The 23,574-nt window shown below is 39.4% G+C and overlaps 1 protein-coding gene across 2 annotated transcripts in view; it reads right to left on the bottom strand.

Annotated features, from left to right (window-relative positions):
* The window catches only part of LOC149142846 (protein OSB1, mitochondrial-like), a 77,154-nt gene extending 58,175 nt beyond the window's left edge, over nucleotides 1-18,979 (bottom strand). The window contains exon 1 of one of the 2 annotated variants that reach the window (XM_089447397.1): nucleotides 18,314-18,979. In XM_089447397.1, coding sequence (XP_089303523.1) covers nucleotides 18,314-18,786 — 473 coding nt within the window. In that variant the 5' untranslated portion in view covers nucleotides 18,787-18,979. The remainder of the gene's footprint in view (nucleotides 1-18,313) is intronic. The other variant, XM_089447398.1, reaches the window with a different exon arrangement.
* Between the last annotated feature and the right edge of the window lie 4,595 nt (nucleotides 18,980-23,574).

Raw genomic sequence — 23,574 nt, 5'->3', positions numbered from 1 at the left:
TTTAATTTTCTTGTTAGCTTATTCTTCTTCTTCTTATTATTAGTGCATATGTGTGTACTTCATCAAACTGCTACCAAAACATAAATAACAAGAACACAAAGTTTGGCTCTCTGCCAGGGACAAAACCTCTCCACTCTTGAGAGGAAAACCCTTGGTAAGTTTTCTCTTATTGAAGCTTCTTATTTGAACAATTGCCAAACCCTAGACCCTTGACTAGGATATCCTCCAAGCACAAGTCAAATCCTTCCTCTTTCTGCACTATAACTTCTGGCACATGGACCTCTGTCTTCCGGCACTTTGCTCCTTAGCACTTCGTCCTTCTTCTGCTGCTTGTCTAAGTTAGGAAACCCTAGAACATTAGGGCTTCTTTACTTCGTTATAGAGAGAGTCTTCTTCGCTTTCCTTTGGATACCTTGTAGACCTAGATACACATCGAATGTTGCTGCCTTCTTCTGTTGTCAAATATGCAAGGGTTTACTTGCTGCATATGTGGACAGAAACCCTAAAACAATCTCCTTCTCCTCGTTGTCTTTTCCTTCTTCTTCGCTGGTTGGGGAGGCCTTATGGTCCTTGTTTCTTAGCCCAAAACCAAGATACTTGTTACTGTTGTAATGACCGCAGGAAGCCTCCTTTATCTTCGCATGTGTGGCTGCAAAAACCCTAGAAAACGTCTCTTCTTCGTTGTTCTTCCTCCTTGCTTGCTGCCCTTGTAAACCCTTTACCTTGGCTTTCTTCATCCTCCTTAGTACTCTTTTTCCTACCTTATACCCTCGCTGATTTCAGAGAGAATTCATTATGCTTTTGAGGAGTGGACAACCTCTATAAATAGAGGTTTGTCCCTCCTCTTCAAGCCGACTTGACAGTTTTGCTATAATTCATCTTTTCTTCATTATTTTGCTGCTTGGAGACTTCGTTGATGCTAGGAGAGGATTTGACTTGTCTTGGAGGTGTTCCCATGACCTTGTACATTGACATTCATGATGTAACATGCCCTCAAAGGGTCTCATCATAATTACATTTTGACTTTGACTTTCTAGAAGCACTTTAAAATGTGTTTGACCTATTTTCAATGAGCAAGAAACTCATTGACAAATACTATAAAAATAATTTCTCTTTTCTTGAATAAATACAGATATCAAAATTACATTTATGAAGACCGAACCTAGTTACATTTCCTTCAACACCTTGCAGCACAGATGGGATAGGAGATTCACCAAATGGATGTCAAGACAGCATTCTTGAATGGGGTGATAGAAGAAGAGGTATATATCGAACAGCCAAAACGTTTTAAAACACATGAAAAGAGAACTCATGTGTGTAGCGTTGATTTTTGGGTAGCATCGGATGTGCTCTAGCTCCAAAATTTTGTGGAGGGGCTAGAACACATGAGATCTCCAAGACCCAGAAATCGTTTGGAGAAATTCCACCCAGATTGTATTTTATTAAAATAATTAATATTTTTAATGGGGTTCCTAAGTCTAAACTTAGGAAAATTAAAATATTAATGGGTGTTAATAAAAATATGGGTGAGAAGCTTCTAAGAGATGAGGATCAAGTCTAATTTAATCTTAGCCGTTGATTAGAGATTAGATCACGGCCGTTGATTTATCAACAAGAAAAGTATAAATGGAGGCTTGGGGTCAGTTGGAGAACACACACATAGATTGAGGAAATCGATTTTATGAGGTGAGAAGTTCTCAAGAAGGAAATCGGTTGAAGAGATCTTGCAGCTGAGGGGCAGTGATAGTTTTGGAATACAGACAGAGAGGCAGAGAGAAACTTGTGGAGGCAGCGCAGTAGCCGGGAGAGCTGACACTGGGCCAGTCTGGGCCCACGCAGCCTTGACACAAAGACAGGAGGGCCAGCGCAGAGGAAGAGTTGTCTTCCACGCAGAGAGTCGGGGAGCTGCGGAACAGCTGGGAAACCTAACGCATTGGGCAGAAGTGGTGACGCAGAGCCTCAGAGAGCTCCACGCAAGCCCACACAGTTACTACGAAGGGGCAGCGAAGTTGTAGCCGGCGCTAACCAGATTTGTTGCCGGATCAGCTGGATTCTATCGGGTGAAGTGAGGTAAAACTCACTCAGGTTCTCCGCCATTGTATTTCTCTATCACTAGTTAGCCGAGAGGGAAACCAACATTTGTATTCAGAACTTATGCTTAATAATAGAAAACCCTCAGAGTTGTTGCACCGATTTTCCCACATTGGGTTTTCCCGGGACGTTTAGTCCAAAAATAAGTGTGTCCTTTGCATGGTTGTCTCATTTATTTTTCAGTACTTGATTTGTATAGTGGTGTAGGTTACAGTGTATTTACATTAACATTTTCTAAATATTTCTAAAAATAACTTGTTAAATGAAGAAAACAAGTAGGTAATGTAAATCAGTGTACTACAGTAGGATTTCTAGTTTGTTAGACTCAGCCACTTTCACATGGTATCAGAGCGATTGAATATCAAGGAAGACTGAAGCCATCAGTGAAAGGACAGAGAAGAATCTGTGTTGAAAACAGTTGTCCCGAGAGACAGCGCAGTTTTAGCCGAGAGAGCAAAGGAGGGGTGACACAGTCACCAAGGGAGGCTCACGTAGAGCCTGCGTCAGCCTGTTTGTGTGACGTTGTAGTTGCAAAGGGCAGCGCAGTGATTGTTGGGCCAACGCAAACACTGTTGAGTCTCGTTTTTCCAGTTGTTGGGGCTAGAGGTGTAGCGCAAACTTCATTTGGAGTTGCTGGTGGGGTGTTGATTCTTTTGGTGCAAAACAGTACCTAGTGGGGCAGAAGCAAAGTAGAGGGAATTAGTTCCTCAAAAGATTTCTTGCCAAGAAATCTAAGTCCAGTGTTGAGCAGCAACAACGAGAGATCAAAGAGGGGTGGTTCGACAGTTGTTGGCAGAAGGATTTCCGTGAAGGAAATCAAATTTCAGAGGGAACTTGTTCCTTAGAGGATTTCTAGCGCCAAAGAAATCCAGATCCGAGTTTTGCTGGGGTAGCAGCGAAAGAGGGAGACGAGAACCTGTTCGACACTCATTTGAGCAGGGATCACAGTTAATGGATTAAGGGATCAGGACAGGTTAGATGGAGCATCCAACGTTGTCATCTGGAAGGCTAGGATCCTGGCAATTTTGGACAAAAATCGCATCAAGGATTATGCCTTGAAGACGGTTGTTGTTCCGATTGATGTTGATCCTCTCAAGAAGTACGAGGAGGCTCAAGCAAAAGCGAAGTGCATGATCTTGGACGAGGTCAAGGATCATGTGATCCCACATATTGCTGAGAAGGACACAGCAAGGGAAATGTGGGAGGCCTTGACCACTTTGTACAAGGGAACTTTCGTTCAACGGAAGATGTTGCTTGAGAGTTAGCTGAGACAGTATCAGATGCAGAAGGGAGAAGAAATTGATCCCTTCCTTCTCAAGTTGCAGACGATCCGTGACCAACTAACTTCCATAGGGGCTACACCAGATCCTGAATTTATGGTCAGGATTGCCCCGAATGCAGACACTAAAGACTGGGAAACCTTTGTCCAAAGTGTCTTGGGCAGGGCTTCTCTTCCCAGTTGGGAGGAGATGTGGGCAGCTCTTCGACAGGAAGAGATCAGACAGTTGACCAAGGCGGGAAGCAGCAACAAAGGGATCAGAGTCAAGAAGGAGGAAGAGGAGGATGCAGCTCTTGCATCAGCGAGACAGCAAGGGCAGCAGAAGAGGAAGAAAAAGGACATATCTAAAGTCAGATGCTTCAGATGTGGAGAAATGGGTCATTTCGCCACACAGTGCCCTCGGAAGAAGGGCAAGGAAGAGAAGTCTAACTCAAAGGCTGCTCCAACGCAAGCTGACAAAGAGGGAGATGATGATGATTGCGCCATGAGTGCTCATGCACCTCTAGAGAAGAGGTGGGGCGATATTGAGCTGTAATCGGGAGGACTCCACAGGGGCGGGATCCTTGAGGTGCCCAAACTCTTGGATCACATACGGCTACGAGAGCCCTTAATGACAGTAGCAGAATGACGAGAGTCAGTTGGTGTGAGGCATGATGGAGCAACAGTGATAGAGCTAGAGTGCCAAAGTCTGAAGCAGCACAGTGGAGTGTTGCAGCAGTGCGAGAGGGACAAAGCAGATACAACAGTAGCACAGTAGCATCAGAGTGTCGGCACAAATTAGCAGCAGAGGTAGCTTTAGCATCCAGGGACATCCAGACTAACCAGCATGTTAGCTTTTGGGTGGCTTTTCGGTTGCTTACTTCTCAGCAACTAAGTCGTAGTTCAGCAGTTAACAATGGCAATGTTACGAGCAACATGATGCAACATATTGAGAGGGAGCTGCAATATAGATGTAGCAGTGGCAGTGCCAGTGTCATGCGCAGCAGTACAGATTGCAACAGTACAGTGGATGAGGGGCAGCAGGCCAAGCATCAGCAGCGCAGAGGACCGATGCCGTGGATCTGTGTGATACTTCTGCTGGGAAGTATTGCTAGAGCACATTCCTCGCTAAGAGGGAGTGTTGATTTTTTGGTAGCATCGAATGTGCTCTAGCTCCGAAATTTTGTGGAGGGGCTAGAACACATGAGATTTCCAAGGCCCAGAAATCATTTGGAGAAATTCTGCCTGGATTGTATTTTATTAAAATAATTAATATTTTTAATGGGGTTCCTAAGTCTAAACTTAGGAAAATTAAAATATTAATGGGTAATAACAAAAATATGGGTGAGAAGCTTATAAGAGACGAGGATCAAGTCTAATTTAATCTTAGCCGTTGATTAGAGATTAGATCACAGCCATTGATTTATCAATAGGAAAAGTATAAATGGAGGCTTGGGGTCAGTTGGAGAACACACACACACAGATTGAGGAAATCGATTGTCTGAGGTGAGAAGTTCTCAGGAAGGAAATCGATTGGGGAGATCTTATAGTTGAGGGGTAGTGATAGCTCCAGAATATAGACAGAGAGGTGGAGAGAAACTTGTAGAGGCAACGCAGTAACCAGGAGAGTTGACACAAGGACAGTCTGGGCCCACGCAGCCTTGATGCAGAGATAGGAGGGCTAGCGCAGAGGAAGAGTTGCCTTCCACGCAGAGAGTCGGGGAGCTGCCGGAAACTGTCGAAACAGTCGAGAAAGCTGACGCAGTGGGCAGAAGTGCTGACGTAGAGCCTCAAAGAGCTCCACGCAGGTCCACACAGTTACTGCGAAGGGGCAACGAAGTTGTCACCGGGGCCAACTAGATTTGTTACCAGATCAGCCAGATTCTACCAGGTGAAGTGAGGTAAAACTCACTCAGGTTCTCTGCCATTGTATTTCTCTATCACTGGTTAGTCAAGAGGGCAACCAACACTTGTATTCAAAACTTGTGCTTAATAATAGAAAACCCTCAGAGTTGTTGCACCGGTTTTCCCGCATTGGGTTTTTCTGGGGACGTTTAGTCCAAAAATAAGTGTGTCCTTTGCATGGGTGTCTCATTTATTTTTCAGTACTTGATCTGTATAGTGGTGTAGGTTGCAGTGTATTTACATTAACATTTTCTGAATATTTCTGAAAATAACTTGTTAAATGAAGAAAACAAGTAGGTAATGTAAATCAGTTTACTGCAGTAGGATTTCTAGTTTGTAGATTCAGAAATTTTCCCAATTGAAGAAAGCCTTGCATGGGCTGAAACAAGCACCCAGAGCTTGGTATGGTCAAATTGACAGCTACTTACAGCAGTTGGGATTCATCAAGAGTGATGTCGATCCCAATCTTTATTATCTTTTGGTAGAAGGTGAGCCATTAATTCTAGTATTGTATGTGGATGATCTATTTTTGACAGGATCATCCAGACTCATAGAGGATTGCAAGAAGAACCTGGAAACAAAATTTGACATGAAGGATTTGGGGCTAATGCACTACTTTCAAGGATTGGAAGTTTGGCAGCAGGATGGTGAGATCTTCGTTGGCCAAGGTAGATATGCATCAGAAATTCTGAAAAGATTCAGAATGCAGGATTGTCGACCTATGGCTACGCCTATGATTATCGATTGGAAGAAAATAGATGCTTTTGGAGACAAAGAATTGGACCCCACCTTATACAGACAACTCATTGGGTCGTTTATGTATCTGGTCATGTTAAATTTGGTAACTAGGACCAAACTTCACCTTGGACAACTCATATGAGGCAGCTGATATTTTTATTGGATTCCTCTCTCCGAGAGGTGTAGGATTGATCTAAATATCATCTCATTTTGACATGTACAAATGGAATTATGAATTTATTTTGTTTATGGACAAATTGTCAAGGTCGGCCAGCAAACTAATGTAGGCTCAGAAGTCCAACAGTCGCATCTATGCATCCTCAATGTTTGCATATAAATACAAGGTGCCTCCTGCTCATTTAGACACTTCACTCACTCACACATCTCTCTCTCCTTCATTGACTGGGTACGAATTTCTGAAGCAGCTCTCCACATGTGGAAGAAGGGCAGTTTTGTTCTAGCGTTGACCGAAGTTGTAGGAAGGGTTTTTTATCAGCATTGACCTATTTGACTGCGGTTTTGTGAGGGTTATCTATGTTTGCCCAAGCCGCATTTTTGGGCACAGAAAACGAGGTAGACCGTATTGTTTGACCAACGTTCACTGCAGAAGGGTTTGACTACAGCATTGACTTTCGTTGACCAGGTTTGACTGGATATTTTCAGACTGTTTTTGGGCTGATTTGATTTGTTGTTGGAGGCCGAGTTGACCAAGTTTGACCGAGCTATTTTGGAGGTCAAATTCTGCCCTATTGACCAGCATTGACTTTCTGGTTAGGGCTTTCTGTAGATGTTGTTTGTTGGGACAAATTTCACTGTGATTGGGCAAGTGAATATTGCATATTGTACTCTCTCTCTCTTTGTTGAACTTTTGAAGAATAATAAGAAGAATTGATCAAAGGATTTTCCCACATTAGGGTTTGTCCCTGGCTGGCGCCATATCTTGTGTCCTCTTGTCTTGGCTTGTCTTCTACTGTTATTGTTTATGTTCTATCTGCATTTTACTGTGATGTTGATGTGATTGCTAATCTGGATATTGATATTGGGCTAATAAGAAAATTGAAGTAAAATTGCTCTTAAGCATAGAACATATCGTTGCTATCCAAAATTAACATGGTATCAAAGCTGAGGTGAAGACAAAGCCCAAGCAAGAGTGAGAAGAGCAATCACTAAGAGAAGCAACCACTGATCAAGGACAAGATTCAATGGCCTCCACATCCTACTTCAAGTCTGATGATAAGCTTCATGATAAGTCTGATTATCATGAATGGAAGATGTCTCTTGATTTGACTTTAGAAGAGCAAGATGTTATGGATTATGTGCAGGGAAAAATTTTGAAACCTCCTTCTAATGCACCAGCTATTGCTAAGACAAAGTACAAGAAGGGTGAAGTCAAAGCAAAGAAGATCATCAGGGATTCCATTAATAAGCATTTAGTTGCTTACATCTCCGATTCGAACACATCAAAGGAGATATATGACAGGTTGGTTGGCATGTTCAAATCTAGCAATGCAAACCAAGTTCTCTTTCTCAAAAACAAGTTGAAGGATATAAAGAAGGGAAGAGGTGAAGACATTCAATCCTACTTCATGAGGATTATTGAGATCAAAAATGATATTCTTTCGATTGGAGAAGCTATTGCTGATAGGGAGCTTACTCTCATTGCCCTTGGAGGACTCCCTTGTGAATGGCACGTGTTCAACACCACTATTCTTAACAACGACAGGATTCCAAGTTTTGAAGAATTGTTGACTAGATGTTCTCAAGAAGAAACAAGGATGATGGAACTAGATATGCCTTCAAATAGGAATGATCCTACTGCATTCTCCGCTCATGCTAAAAAAAGAATAATGCAGGTTCAAAGAAGCAATGTCAAGGAAGGTCGGGTTTTAAAAATGGAAGGAAGGGAAGATGCTTCATTTGCAACAAGTTTGGCCACTATGCTAGGGAGTGTCCTAATATAAGGGATACACCTCATGATGATGACAACCACAACAACAACAATTTCAGGGGCAACAACAATCAAAGGAATGGCAAATTCAACAACCAAGGAAAAAGGAATGCTCCCGCTCCTCATCAAGGAAATGGTCGCCCTCCCAAGAGATCAAGAAACACCAGGTATGATGAATCTAATGTTGTTGATAACAAGCAAAAATAATTTTATCTTATATCTGCCCTCTCTACTGCATCTCCTCCGGACACTTTGGGAAATTGGTTGATTGATAGTGGTGCCTCAAGGCACTTCACTGGGTATAAGGAAGCTCTTTCAAATCTGATTGAAAAGGATACAAATTTGGAAATTATCCTTGGATACAATGCCACCTATCCCGTGAAGGGAGTTGGGAATGTTACTCTTCAATTGAATCAAGGTAACACCATTCATCTACAAGAAGTACTATATGTACCCGATCTAAAGAAGAACCTAGTATCTATCTCGGCGATGGAGGACAAAGGATTCAAGGTGACATTCATCGATTGAAAGGTACGTGTGTGGAATAAAAATTTCAAAGATGCATTTGCACTTGGATTCAGGGTTGATAGCTTATATCAAGTTGGAGGAAGTCCATTGGGAGCTATGTCTTGCGACACATCACTTCAATCCGAATTATGGCACCAGAGGTTTGCTCGTCTACATTATAAGGCTCTATCCGATGTGAGGAATATGGTGACAGGTATGCCCGAATTGAAAGTAGAACATGAAGGTGTTTGTCAGGGGTGTGCCAAAAGAAAGCATACAAGGGGACCATTTGCCTCAAGTGATAGCAAGACTACCGACATATTGCAACTGGTTCATTCTGATCTATCTGATATGATGCCCATGAACTTATTGGGAGGATATTTATATTATGTTATCTTTATGGATGATTTCTCTCGCAAGACTTCGATATATTTCTTGAAGAAGAAGGACAAACTATTCTCATGGTTTCGTTGTTTCAAAGCTTTGGTCAAAAATCAAACTAGGAAGAAGATCAAAATATTGAGGACCGATAATGGAACTAAATATGAATCAAATGAGTTCAATCATTATTGTAGAGAACCTGGCATTAAGAGGGAGACTACTACCGCATATAATCCTGAACAAAATGGTGTTGCTGAAAGGAAGAACCATTCTATCATAGAAGCCACTTGCGGCATGCTTCATGATCAAAGCCTTCCGAAGTTCTTATGGACCGAAGCTACAAACACTGCCATGTATGTTCAAAATAGATGCCCTCATCAAGCGTTGGACTCAAAAACTGCTGAAGAAGTTTTCACCAGTAAGAAACCTGATGATTCTCACTTTAGAATTTTTGGTAGCCCCGTATATTTTCATGTGTCGAAAGAAAAGAGAAGCAAATTGGATGCTTCTGGGAAGAAAGGAACATTTGTGGGCTACAGTGAAACTTCTAAGGCATATAGAATCTATGTGTCTGGTCAAAGAGAAGTAGAGATAAGTCATGATGTCACCTTCGATGAGGATGTTGCCCTTGGAAAGATTAGTAACCTTCATATTCCAAGGAAGGACAAAGAAGCAGATTCAGGAAAGCAGGGAGAACCGCAGGATAAACCGATGCCCGATGCTGAAGGACTAATGGATCCCATTGATCCACCCCCTCATGAGCCCTCCTCCTCAAAAAGGAGACCCTCATGGCTTAGGGAAACTCTCGAAGATGCCGAGAGACATGTTGCACCTAGGGGGGCATTTCGTGAAAGTAAGCAGCCGAATAGGTACCAAGGGTACTTAACTGCAATTGGCACCGTTGTTCAATCTGAGCCTTGCACATTCGAAGATGCTGTAAAGCACCAAGATTGGAAGGATCCAATGAACGAAGAGTATGAGTCGATTATGAAGAATGGTGTCTGGGATGTGGTCCCTAGACCCAAGGACAAATTTGTTGTCACCTTGAAATGGCTCTACAAGATCAAGAATGGAGTTGATGGAAGTACTGAAAAGTTCAAGGCTAGATTTGTTGCTCGAGGCTTCTCTCAAAAGGAAGGTGTGGACTACAATGAGATATTTGCACCTGTTGCTCAATATACCACCATCCGTTCAATTATAGCCCTTGCTTCCTCGCAAGGATGGAATCTACACCAGATGGATGTCAAGACCGCCTTCTTACATGGTTCAATTAAGGAGGAAGTCTATGTAGAACAACTCAAGTAGTTCGAAGTTCAAGATATTCAAACACATGTATGCAAGTTGAACAAATCCCTCTATGGGTTGAAGCAAGCTCCCCGAGCTTGGTATGAGAGGGTCGACAGCTATCTGATGAAGTTGGGATTTACGAGAAGTGAAGTTTATCCGAACCTTTACTTTAAGGTTAAGAATGATAGACCTCTCATTTTGATACTTTATGTGGACGATCTCTTTCTGACTGGTGCAAACCCTCTCATTCATCAATGTAAGAGGGAGTTGGCTTCTAAATTCGAGATGAAGGACCTAGGACTGATGCATTACTTCCTAGGGTTGGAGGTCTGGCAAAAGCCAGGTGAGATTTTCCTTTCTCAAGGAAAATACATCGTGAAGCTACTTGAAAGATTTGGGATGATGGATTGCAAGGCCGTGACTACTCCGATGGAACTTAACTTCAAGAAGTTATGCGGAAGTGTTGCTCACCTCGATTTGGGAAATCCTTCTGAGTATCATCAACTCGTGGGGGCCCTGATGTTCTTGGTGAACTCCCTTCTGGACATATGTTTTGCAGTGAATACATTGAGTCAGTTTATGGTCAAGCCTCATCACATACATTGGATTGCTGCCAAGAATCTCTTGAGATATCTCCAAGGCACAATCACTTATGGACTGAGATACACTGTCGGGAATGTGAGGCTCCATATTTACTCTGATGCAGACTGGGCTGGCAATATGGTGGATCACAAAAGCACATCTGGATGTTGCTTCTCTCTAGGTTCTGCTTCAATATCATGGATGAGTAGGAAGCTAAAGTCAGTTGCCTTGAGCACCGTTGAGGCTGAATACATTGCTACTAGTATGGCCTCTTGTGAAGTTGTTTCGTTGAGGAAGCTCTTTAGTGAGTTGTTTGGACATGTGCTGGATACCACCGTGATCTATTGCGACAACCAAAGTGGGATTCATCTTTCTGATAATCTCGTGTTTCATGACCGCTCCAAGCATATTGATATCAGGTACCACTTTATCCGGGATATGGTACAACAGGGAGCAATAAGGCTCCGTCATATTGGGACTGATGATCAAGTCGTTGATATTCTTACGAAGCCCTTGGGGAAGGTCAAATTCTTAACCTTCCATGAACGACTTGGAGTCGTGGAGAGACCCTCTTATGAGGGTCCCGTATGAGATGGATGTTGAGCTCTGGGAGCTCCGGGGGGCTTGGGGTACTTCTTGGAGTGATGAGCGACCATAGGGTGAGTGGTTCACCTTCCCCTAATGGTGCGCGATGTACAGGGTGAGTGGTTCACCTTCCCCTATGATACCCCATGTTGAGATATGCATAGGATGAGTGATTCACCTTCTCTTGTGGCATATGAGCAAGATGAGTGGTTCACCTTCCCCTATGATACCCCATGTTGAGATATACAAAAGATGAGTGATTCACCTTCTCTTATGGCATATGAGCAAGATGAGTGGTTCACCTTCTCCTATCGGCACATCCTACCCATGCAGTCGACTCATGGGAAGTACCTCTCATCTGGCCAATGAGTAGGGAAATGAGGATAGGGACCATAGTACTGTCGATGGACGCATCGTGTAGTACCGTACTCCCTATGTTAGGATGTCTGATATTGATCTGGGATCAATGGAAACTTACTTCGGGTCAGTTAAGAGTAGTATGACACATTCGATTATTGGAGACTGACTTCGGGTCAGTGGAGAATGGTATGATACATTCTCGATCATTTCTTCTTTCTTCATGGTTCAGTAGAGCAGAGAAGAGATAGGGATGGTACAAATTGTCAGACAGTTTGGCAGGTGAAGTTCTCCCTAGTTGACCAAGTTTGACCAAGCTGTTTTGCAGGTCAAATTTTTCCCTGTTGACCAGCGTTGACTTTCTAGTTAGGGCTTTCTGTAGCTACTGTTTGTTGGGACAAATCTCACTGTGATTGGGCAAGTGAATATTGCATATTGTACTTGTTGGAAGTTCTAATTCTAACCAGTTAGAAATTCTTCCTGTACTATCTAGTTTATTTCACCTACTTGTAATTACTTAACAAGTTATTTAACCATATAAATACTGAAAATAAACACAAGTACAGTCTCAACATCTACATATCATCAGCTGAAAGAAAACAAGCACACAAGTGCCACCGTTATTTTTGGACAAATGTCCCCAGAAAAACCCAATGCGAGAAAACCGGTGCAGCTATTCTGAGGGTTTATTATTATGCAATATTCCTTGAGTACGACAGGGTGCCTAACTGGCTCACCCGACAGAGAAAAATACACAGCAGCAATACCTCTATATCCAGAAACAGGTATTCAGAAAACCTGTCCCACGAAACGCTCTTTGGCACAATTGAATCTCAGCGCTAGCCCTTCTAGCCTTTGTGTCAACCTCCTGCTGACTTGTGCTAGCCCTAGGACCCTTTGCGTCAGCCCTCTAAGGCACTGCGCAGCCTTTGGGACCCTCTTCGTCACTCCAGTAGCCTCTGCGTGGATGGCACAGTCCCTCTGGCCTTTGTGCTAACTCTGCTGGGCTTTGCGTAAACTGGATTGGCTATTGCTCTCGCTCTCTCTGCTTCTGCGCTAGTCTCTCGGTACTGTCTCTGCCTCGTACTCACTGCCCCTCGCTGTTGATCATTGATTCAACTTTGCTTAGCAACCCCGCTCTAGCAAAATGAATGACTGATCACTCTGGTGTGTTCTCCAACTGACCCTCAAGCCTCCTCTTATACTTTTCTTGTTGGCCCTTCAACGACCGAGATTAAATCTCTAATCAACGTCTACAATTAGATTTGGCTTGATCCATGACTTCTGGAACCTTCTAACCCAGTTTTATATTAATACCCATTAATATTTTATTTTTCCTAAGTTTAGACTTAGCAACTCCATTAAAAATATTAATTATTTTAATATCTTCCAAACGGGGTATAATCTGTCCAAACCATTTCTGGGTCTTGGAGATCTCATGTGCTTTAGCCTCTCCACCAATTTTCATGGCTAGAGCACATCCGATGCTACCCCAAATCAACAGTACTCCCTCTCTCTTTGTTGAACTTTTGAAGAATAATAAGAAGAATTGATCAAAGGGTTTCCCCACATTGGGGTTTGCCCCTGGCTGGTGCCATATCTTGTGTCCCCTTGACTTCGCTTGTCTTCTATTGTTATTGTTTATGTTCTATCTACATTTTACTTCTCATGTTGATGTGATTAGTAATTCTGGATAGTGATATTGGGTTAATAAGAAAATTGAAGTAAAATTGCTCTTAAGCATAGAACATACCATTGTTATCTAAAATTAACAGGTCAATACCAGGCCAGACATATGTTATGCTGTCAACACCCTTAGTCAATTCATGGTGGAACCAAAAAGGGTGCGCTGGGCAATAGCAAAGCAGATTCTCAGATATGTGCAGGGAACAATCAATTTTGGATTAAGATACACCAAGGGCGATGATATCAAATTGAGTGGATTCAGTGATGCAGATTGGGCAGGAAGTTCAGTAGACAGGAAAAGTACCACTGGGTATTGCTTCAGCATTAGATCTGGGATGACCTCCTGGTGCAGCAAGAAGAAGTCTGTAGCACTGAGCTCTGTTGAAGCTGAGTATATGGCAGCTAGCAAAGCAACATGTGAAGCTATATGGCTCAGGAAACTGCTTGTAAATCTATTTAGGAAAAGGATGGAAGCGACAAAAATCTTCTGTGATAATCAGAGTTGTATCAAGCTCTCTGAAAATCCAGTGTTTCATGATCGCTCCAAACACATTGATATTTAGTGTCACTTTATCAGGGACTGTGTTCAGCATGGGGCAGTACAGTTGGAGTATACTCCCACAGGAAATCAGGTAGCAGATGTACTCACCAAGGCTCTAGGAAGAACAAAGTTTGTTCAATTTCGGGAACAGATGGGTATGTTGGAAAATCCCTTTCAATAGCGTGATGCAGCATTTGAGAGGGAGTTGTAGTACAGATGCAGCAGTGGCAGTGGCAGTGTCATGGGCAGCAGTACAGTAGCAGCAGCAACAGCAGAGTGTTGGTGGAAGCAACAGTAAGGAAAGCAGATGCTTCAGAGACAGAGCAACATGCAGTTGGACATTATTGCTAGAGCACTTTCCTCGCTAAGAGGGAGTGTTAGTTTTGGTAGCATCGGATGTGGTCTAGCCATGAAAATTGGTGGAGAGGCTAAGGCACATGAGTTTTAAAGAACCAAGAAACCGTTTGGTGAAATTCCACCCAAATTGTATTTTATTAAAGTAGTTAATATTTTAATGGGGTTCCTAAGTCTAAACTTAGGAAAATTAAAGTATTAATGGGTATTAATTAAAATATGGGTGAGAATGTTCTAGAAAGCGGATCAAGTCAAGATTTAATCTTAGCCACTGATTAGAGACTTAATCTCAGCCGTTGAAGTCTCAATGAGAAAAGTATAAGAAGGAGGCTTGGGGTTCATTTGAAATGCACAAAGAGTTGATCAGTCAGTTCGATTTCCCTAGGGCAGGGTTTGCTAGGGAATTCTAACCAGTGATTAATCAGTGAGGATTAGAGGCAGTACTAGAAGGAAGTAATTTCTAGTTCTAGTGAATATACGTCAGAGAAGACAGTGAAGGATAATAGAGCCAGCATTGTGCCAAGGAGGGGCAACGCAACAACTGGGGGAGATTGACACAAAGAGACAGCGCAGAAACTGGAGGAGGTTGACGCAAAAGTGTTGGGGGATAGCAGAGATCAGTGCTAGGAATCATTGTGGGTGATTGGCAGGAGAAATATCGATTTCTCAGTAGCAGAAGCAGCAGCAGCCAAGGTTGACACAGTCAGAGGGAGTCTCCACGCAGAAGTCACGCAGAGACTGCGCAGTGGGTCATCCAGGAGCTGGGGATAGGATAAAATCTCCAAAATTAGTGTGATAGAATTCTCAATTATCTTCTCTGAGTGGATTGCCATTTTCTCTAGGGCATCCAGATTGTATTCAGAAATTTACTGCCAATAATAGAAACCCTCAGATCTGCTACACCGATTATCCCAGATTAGGTTTTTCCAGGGACGATTGTCCAAAAACAAGTGTGTCAATGTGATTGTTCATATGTTGATGTTTCTCTTGCCTTTTAATTTTCAGTTCTTAATTTGTGAAGTCTGCAGCTGAATTTATTTTGATATTTACTGAAGCCTTGATGAATAACTTATTGTAAATAAGTAGGAGAAATAAATCAATTACTACAACAAAATTTTTACAATTTCAACCCTCTTGGAGTATCCATTTTCTCCATGAAGCAAGTCAACCCCATCCCCCTCTTGAGGGTTGTTTCCCATGTAAAAAAAAAACAATTATTGTAAATACTTAGTCTATGGGTCATGGATGACAAGTCAAGTCATTATTTTGGGGATAGGGTTTCAAATTAACCATTAGAAAGAAAATTATATAAGGCTAGCCCCTCATCTCATTTGTTGTGGTGAACTGTGAGATCATCATGCCATAATAACAATTTTTTGGTGCAAACAACTTGTCTTATGGATTTATTATTCTATTTTCTTTCTTCTTGGCCATATTTAGAAATTGTTCTTCATAAAAATTTTGCAGGTCTTCCCAAATCACGCAAAGTCTGTGAATCGCTCCGTTAAGGGACTATATAGTCATGTGGAAGTGGAAGACTAGGGCACTAATCCTCACTGTCTCTTTGTTGGGTGAGGGTTATCAAAATCTTATTATTGGACTAGCCCTTATCGAGGGTCTCTTCTTCAAGAATAAGATCTCTCCTAATTCCATAATTAATCCATTGGCCTGACTCCTGAGGTATTCAAAGAGGGAATCGCTCCTAGTGGGGTTTGGGCACCGGTATATTATCTTAGGCAAGGGTTAGGCCAACTAGCCTTTTTTACTCCAAACTCACATCTTAGTCCAAAAATACAAGGTTAATTTAGAAAGGGCTGTAATCACAGCCCAGCACTAAAAAGAGGTAATTTGCAAGGCCAAGGTAAGCTTCACATCACCAACCACCTATTTCAAGAATCTAAATTTTTTCTCGGATTTCTATTTTATAAAATACAAAAATATAAAAGTTCATAAAAATACAAAAACAATTTCACTAGCTTGAGATAATTTCCATTTTTCAGCTAGTTTTATCTCTTGGGTTATTCTTGAATTTTGTCCACTTGATCCAAGAAAGGTATAGCTTGTTTGGCTTGTGTAAGAAAGTTTATCTAAAGCAAATTCAAAGGGTTGTCCAAGGGTTTTATAGGTCTGCAATACAATTTACAGCAGCAGATTTGAGTGGTACGTAAAACCCTCCTTCAAGATCTGAACCTACAAGGTATGTACTTGTAAACCCTTGTCATTTTTTTCACTTCCGAGCAATAGTTCATCTTTATTTGAAGTGAATTATCACATCTGACTTGCTAGAAATTAAATGTCTGCATAAATAAAATTCTGAGTTTTGGCCCCTTGGGGATTTGCCCCCTTTAGTGAGTAATATTTTCCAGATTTCAATAAATTTCTAAGTACTCACTTTTTTTAGTTTTGGGTTGTTTTTATTCATTGCCCTATCATTTCCACCCTTACATCCACTTCCAAAGAGCATTTATAGGCTCATGGGTGACCCGAAAAGGGGTTTAACTTGTTGGTTTCTGTGTTTCTGCAGTTTCACAAGTCTGAAGTTGTATCAAGGTCTACAACAAAGTATTCATCTCAAACTTGGTGAGGGCTCTCAACACTCAATTTTTATGTTATTTTAAGGCTTATTTTCTATAATTAAAATGTTATTTTCTTGCTAGTCTCCATTTTCTATAGTCAAATTTTCATCTTCAAATTAGCAATATCTTTAAAATAAACTCCTAGACTTCATCACCCAAGAGGTATTACTAGCCTAGGTTGAAGCGTATTCCGTGTGGGGAAGTCTCTCTTAGCCTTGTAGCAGTTGGCTTAAGGAGTGGGTACTTGTCCCGTGGTGACTGTGGGTACTTGTCCCGCGTGGTGTCAGCCTAACATCTCGTAAGGACCTCAACAAGACCCGTTAATTTGGGCAGTAAAAAGTTCCATTTTGCATATTGGGATGCTCTAATCAAGCTAGGTTGGCACACACAGTTTTGTTAGGCACACAAAATTTTGGGTAGATGATCAACTTGACAAATGTCATCTATGGAAGTCCAACAAACACGATGAATCATCTTCTTCTTTGTCTCTTCATCTTCCCAATTGTCTAAACTAATGTAATTTGGGATATGATTAGATGTGGAGCCAATCATGTCATATTCCCTTCATAGCATAATAATACACTACCCTACGATAGTAAATGGATTGGTTGTCGATAGTGGATTAATAGTTGTGTTGTGAAACTTCAGATTGTTCATATCTTGTAGTACAATTTTTTTCCCATTAAATAAAATTGGAATCAAGTCATTGCCCATAATAGCACACCAATGTCTTTGTTTAAATATGGATTCATTTTTGTTTTATTTGCATTGGCTTCATTATTTCTTGTGCCATAATTTATTGATTGGCTATGTGATTTGAGCTTGTCATAGTTGTTGTTGTGGTTGCGTTAATTCCATTGGCATGTGTTTAGATCACTCTCCAAGTCATCCAAGCCAGGTGTCATCAGTGGTGTGGAACAAAATTATGACATGATATTTCGTTGAGTGTGGGAAGTTGTGCCTTCAATGCGACAGCTAAGATAAATTCTCATTAGATCTCCTCAAATCTCTGGCTTCAACTACTAACCAACTCATGGGCAATAGCATTGGAACATTCTTTGTCTTGTTGAAATGACACAAATAGAAGAAATGATCAATTTGTGCTTCCATAGGGTGTTAAAATCTCATAAAATAAGAGACCATAGACCACCAGAGTATTGTTGTGGTTCAAAGTTACAATTTGTTTACTGCTTGGGATCACATTAGAAAATGTTGGGCAATGTGTTTTCAAGATTGAGACAATGTGCCCTCTAAGTACGCGCCCCTTTCTCATCGTTTAAGAAAAAACCAATGGGCATATCTCTCCAGAGCGTTCATTTATTTTGTCAAAATGCCAATATAGAAAATCTCTCCTTCTCTTAAGTTTCAAAGTTGATCCCTCTCTGAGATGTTAAGAACGGGAAAACCAAAATATGTGTGGAATATGGCACACATGTATACAACTCTGTGTAATAAAATGAAGCAAAATTTGAAATCTCAATTTTGTTTCTGTTAATCAGAGTATTGAGAATCCGTACCACATAGTTCCCTCGCGCTGGCGTGCTCTGACTCTAATTTCAGTCCATGCAAAAGCTTTGCCTGATTGTGTCTGCTTGAATTGAACACGCTGACTTACTACGCCAGTAAAATAGACTTTGTTGGCAAGCTCTTTTTGCCATGGCACCTCTTGTGGTCGAGGATAATTGGCATTGTCCCTTAAGCTTTCGTCTTCATTATTTTCATTATTGCCTTTAAGCACGTTACCAGCAGCAGAGTAAAGCGTCCGAACCTCTTTTGGCAATCTCTGTGCAGAGTTTGAAGTGGTCGCGGCGGAAGAAAATGTGAATGCAGTAGGAATGATGGGGGAAAAGCGAAGCCCAGTGATTTGAGGATTTACAGGGGCAGAGGTGGGCTGGTTTTGGCCAACAGAATTACAGAGGGCAGGAATCCACGGGGAAGCCAAGGCCATGCCTCTGAAGGTCCTGATAATCAAAGTGCGATGTACTTCCATTGCCCGCCACTGTTGTTTTGCACCAGAGAAAAAAAGTAAGAAATAGGCCACTGTTTTGCACGAAAGAAAGAATTAACAAATAGCCTTCAGTGAATTATATAGGTGAAATGAGAGAGCTACATTCTGTGAGTGTGAGACAGCTGATTGGACAGCTGAGGGGACTGAGCTCCGGGTTTCGCGCGGCTGCTTTGTTGACACATTTTTGAATGGAATGGTGGTGACATTTTTCAATTTATACTGTTATAGGTATATAAATGCAAACTGGGGTTAGTGTCAGTCATGCACTAAAGTTACAATGGATTTAAATCCTACCCGTGTACGTTTCAAAGTGTTTAATTAGTCTTGATTAAGTTTGGTTAATTGATAAAGTGGAGGTATATTAGGGTAGGTTATGATGTTTTTTTAGTATGGGGGGTTTTGTGGTTTTGAAATTTTCAAAGGAATAGTTTAATTGATTTATCAAAGTAATTTTATAATTTATTGTTTTATAGATTTTTTTAGTTGTTGAATTTATTTATATATTCAAAAATACATTTTAAATAAACAAATAAAAACAATCACCAAACAAATAAAAATAATCACATTCTTCCTTGAAATTGTCTATAAGGTAAATTGCCATTTTTAAATTGATTTTATGAAATTTATTAAAGTTTTGAAAAATAAAATTCAATATTTTGAAAATTACAAAAGATTTTTTATTTTTTAAAATATAAATTATTTTTTTATAATTGGTTGATGGTTATTTTTATATAGTTTTAAATTGTGTTGTCAAATATTAAAATTATATTAAAAAAATCAGTTTACCAGTGTCATAATAATTTAGGATTTGCTACAATATTATAATTTATCAATACCACTTGCCCAAAAATTATAACTCGTTTCAAAATCTAAATATTTTAATTTAATTTAATTTTATAACATTTTTTTCTTAATCATGCATATTTATCCTCATTTTATCATGGATATTATTAACTTGTAAATAGACTTTGTAACAATATTATTAGCCAGTCCTTATCAATACCACTTTCCCAAAACCATAACTCATTTCAAAATCAAAATATTTTGTTTTATAACATTTTTATATTGCTTCATATTGTTCTTGATTTTAGTAAAAAAAAAGCTTTGACTTTCAATGAGTTTTGAAAATTTTAAACAGGTTCTATAAAGTTTATTAAACTCTTATTATGTTAAATTTTTATATTAGTTTTTAATATATATATATATATATATATATATATATATATTTTAAAATTGTTAATTACTTTTTGTATAAGAGGTAGATACTAAAAAGTAATAATGCATGTTACACTTGTTAAATTACAATAATTGGTATCTAACCACCCTAGATTTATTTTAACTTTGGATCTACCAAGCGGGAGGGATAAAATCGTTTTTCACTTTAAAAGAGGTGTGTATCTAAAGAGATTTTATCCATCTCTACGCTGGTGTGTATCTAGAGAGATTTGATCCATCTCCACATTTGGTAGATCTAGAATTAAGATGGATTTAGGTTGATTTTAAAAATAATATAATTTATAATTTTTATTTCATGTTTAAAATATACTTAAGTATTAGTGTTTTGTTTTTTTATATTATTATAACTTACAATATATTAATAGTAATTTATTGTTGAAAATTTTGAAAAATATATATATAATCAATAAATATATATTATTATTTTTAAATTTTAATTTTAAATTATTGGAATTTAAATTTGTAAATTAATAATAAAAAAATTATTATTTCAAACTAAATTTGGCATAGTCTAAGTAATAGACAAATGGTTTTTTGGTCTAAATCTAGCAATACAATCTCTAGCAAGATTGTGATTTCGTCTCATGTTGGATGATTGGATGCTTATGTGATTCATGATTTTAGCCAAAATATTCTAAAGAAATCACATAGAAAAATTAGGGTTGACGCTTTTCCATAAAAGCCAAGACCTTCAAAAGAAATCACATAGAAAAATTAGGGTCTATGGAAATTCATCATTAGGATATGGTTGGAGAGCAAGATCAACATATTACCATAAATACCAGAGATGCAACCGTAACTATTTAACGCTCAAAAAGAAAATCAATACTAAAAAGAAACGTTAAGGGGTCAAACTTAAAATAAACAATTATTTAAATGGTTCCTTTTAAAATTTTATCTCTATTTATTTACTTTTTATTTTTATTTTTCTTAAAAAATTATAAATAAACAATTCATTCAAATTGTTATTAATAATTTTAATCTCTATTTATTCATTCTATTTTTTTAGAAGACCTTGACACTAAATAATCAATTGTCACTTAATTATTAAATTTATATTAATCTTAAAAGATAGAAAGATAAAAACTCATATAACTATTAAGAAAGAGACAAAATATATATAATTGAACGAATTAATAAAATTGTCAACATAAAAACAAAAATCACAATAAAGACCAAGAAATCAAAACACAAAAAGAAAAGGAGATCAAAAACAAAAACCACACACAAACCCGAACAAGATAAGGAAACAAAGAAGGGGAGAAAAACAAGGGATTAGGAAAAAAGGGAAAGGGAGGGGACCCACAAACTGCTAATCTTCCATCCATCGTCCCTATTAAGAGTACAAATCCTCTTCTCAATTTCGATGGCTTCTCTTAATTTACGGTGATGGAAATGGTCAACCCTAGCGAGGACTTTAGAATCTTCTAAACAAATATGGTGTTTAGACACTTTTGCATGCTCTGCAAGAGCCGAGGATCGAGTCCTACAATGTCTAAGGTCTGCAGCATGTTCTTGAATTCTTTGCGAAATGGAACGACCAATCTCTCCAATGTAGGGGGTTCCACAAGAACATGGAATCAAATAAACACCTTTCATGCTTTTGGGATCCACCGGGTCTTTGACAGATCTTAAAGAGCTACGAATGGTTTTTAAAGGTCTAAAGGTAGATACTACCTTTTGCTTCCTCAAAATCCTAGCAATCTTGTCAGTAGTCCCTTGGATAAAGGGGAGTTGGACATTAGAGGCCACCTCACTAGGCTCTTTTTTAGTCCTAGGTCCTTGGCCAGCTTTTAGAAAGGCTCGGATACCTTGGGACTTATTATAACCATTCTTCTTAAAAATGCTCATGAGATGGATTTTCTCTTCGGCCAGATGGTCTTTATCAGAAACCCTTAAAGCCCTAGTAGCCAGAGTGTTAAGAACACCTAGTTTCTAGGCCGGAAAGTGATGAGATTCTGCATGAAGATATTGTTCAGTGTGGTTTTCTTACGAAAGACCTGGTGGGAGAAAGAACCATCATCTCTCTTGGAAATGAGCACATCGAGGAAGGGTAAGCTACCATTAACCTCAGATTCCATGGTAAATTTGATGGAATCAGATTAATTGTTGAGATGCTCGAAAAAGGATTCTAATTTTTCATGACCATGGGGCCACAAGTTAAAGGTATCATCAACAAAAAATTTCCAAATTTTTGGCTTAAATTGAGCAGTAGCTAAAGCTCTAGACTCGAAATCTTCCATAAAAAGGTTCACAACCACAGGAGAGAGGGGAGAACCCATCACAACCCCACACGTTTGCTCATAGAATTCGCCTTTGAAACTAAAGAATGTCGAGGTAAGGCAAATCTCTACCAACTTGACCGTGTCAGGATCTGTTATGCGATTGATAACATCAATAGCTTCTTTAATAGGGATGTTAGTGTAAAGAGAAACAATGTCAAAACTCACCATAAAATCATCAGGCTCAAATCTCACCTCTTTCAACTCCTCCATAAAAGAGAAAGAATCCTTAACAAAGGAACTGGACTTACCTACCAAAGGCTTAAGCTTTCGAGCCAAATATTTAGCAAGGAGATAAATAGGCCCATCTATGGTATTGACAATAGGTCTAACGTGAGGGGCTTCCTTGTGAATCTTAGGAAGCCCATAAATCCTTGGGGTGAGAGGGTTACCCTATATAAGCTTGTGACTTATTGAGCTCATAGATTTATTAGACTTAATAGCCAAGGCAACAGCTTTAGAAAAAAAAATTAATGGGGTTCTTGCTTACCTTTCTATAGCTCCCATTGTTGCACAGGTGATCTAACATCTTCCTCTGGTAATCATCTTTATCTAAAACCCCTCCTCCTTTATCGGCTTTAAGGACAACAACCTCGGGGTTATTATTTAAATATTTTAGGGCTTCGAATTCTGCCTTGCTAATATTACTCTTAGGGGGCTTAGCTTTCCTAAAAACTACAGAACAATCCTACCTAATGACATCCTTGATGTGATCAGGCAACTCCTTGATGTTGAATTTTAATTTCTTGTTATTTAAGATGATGTTGTCTATTGAGGCCACAATTTTGCTTGGACAACAAAAAATTTGTTGGGATCCAATGAGAAAATTTTCAAAAAATCTCAATGTTGGAGTATTTGAATCAATTTTCTGATGGTGGAAATGGATCCAACACCATCAAGAACCCTCTAGGCACCCAAAATCCTAAAGCTTGAAGGTTCTAACCCAAATTTCCAAAAAATTCAGCAAGATTTTGAAAAAAATCTTGCTGAAATTTCCATCTAAAATTTCCATTATTTTCTAGCGAAATTGTGGCCTTGTTATATAACTCTGTTTAAAATAAACTTTTGAATGCATAAATAGATTTTTCACCCTAAAAACGCCTAAGGCAGTTGATGTTTGCACATTGAACAACTTAAAAATATGGTTTTTAAAAATTTGTACTGGATTTGGAATAAAATTGACCCAAAAAATGTTTTGAATAGTACAGTTTCATCTATTAATTAGACCACTCAAACTTAATTCATAATTTTG

The sequence above is a fragment of the Pinus tabuliformis genome, chromosome X, assembly GCF_031772625.1.
Source record: "Pinus tabuliformis cultivar Carrire ecotype Pingquan chromosome X, CPIR1, whole genome shotgun sequence".
NCBI lineage: Eukaryota > Viridiplantae > Streptophyta > Pinopsida > Pinales > Pinaceae > Pinus > Pinus tabuliformis.
The sequence above is the reverse complement of the archived record's forward strand: the minus strand, read 5'-3'. Positions and strand labels throughout refer to the sequence as shown.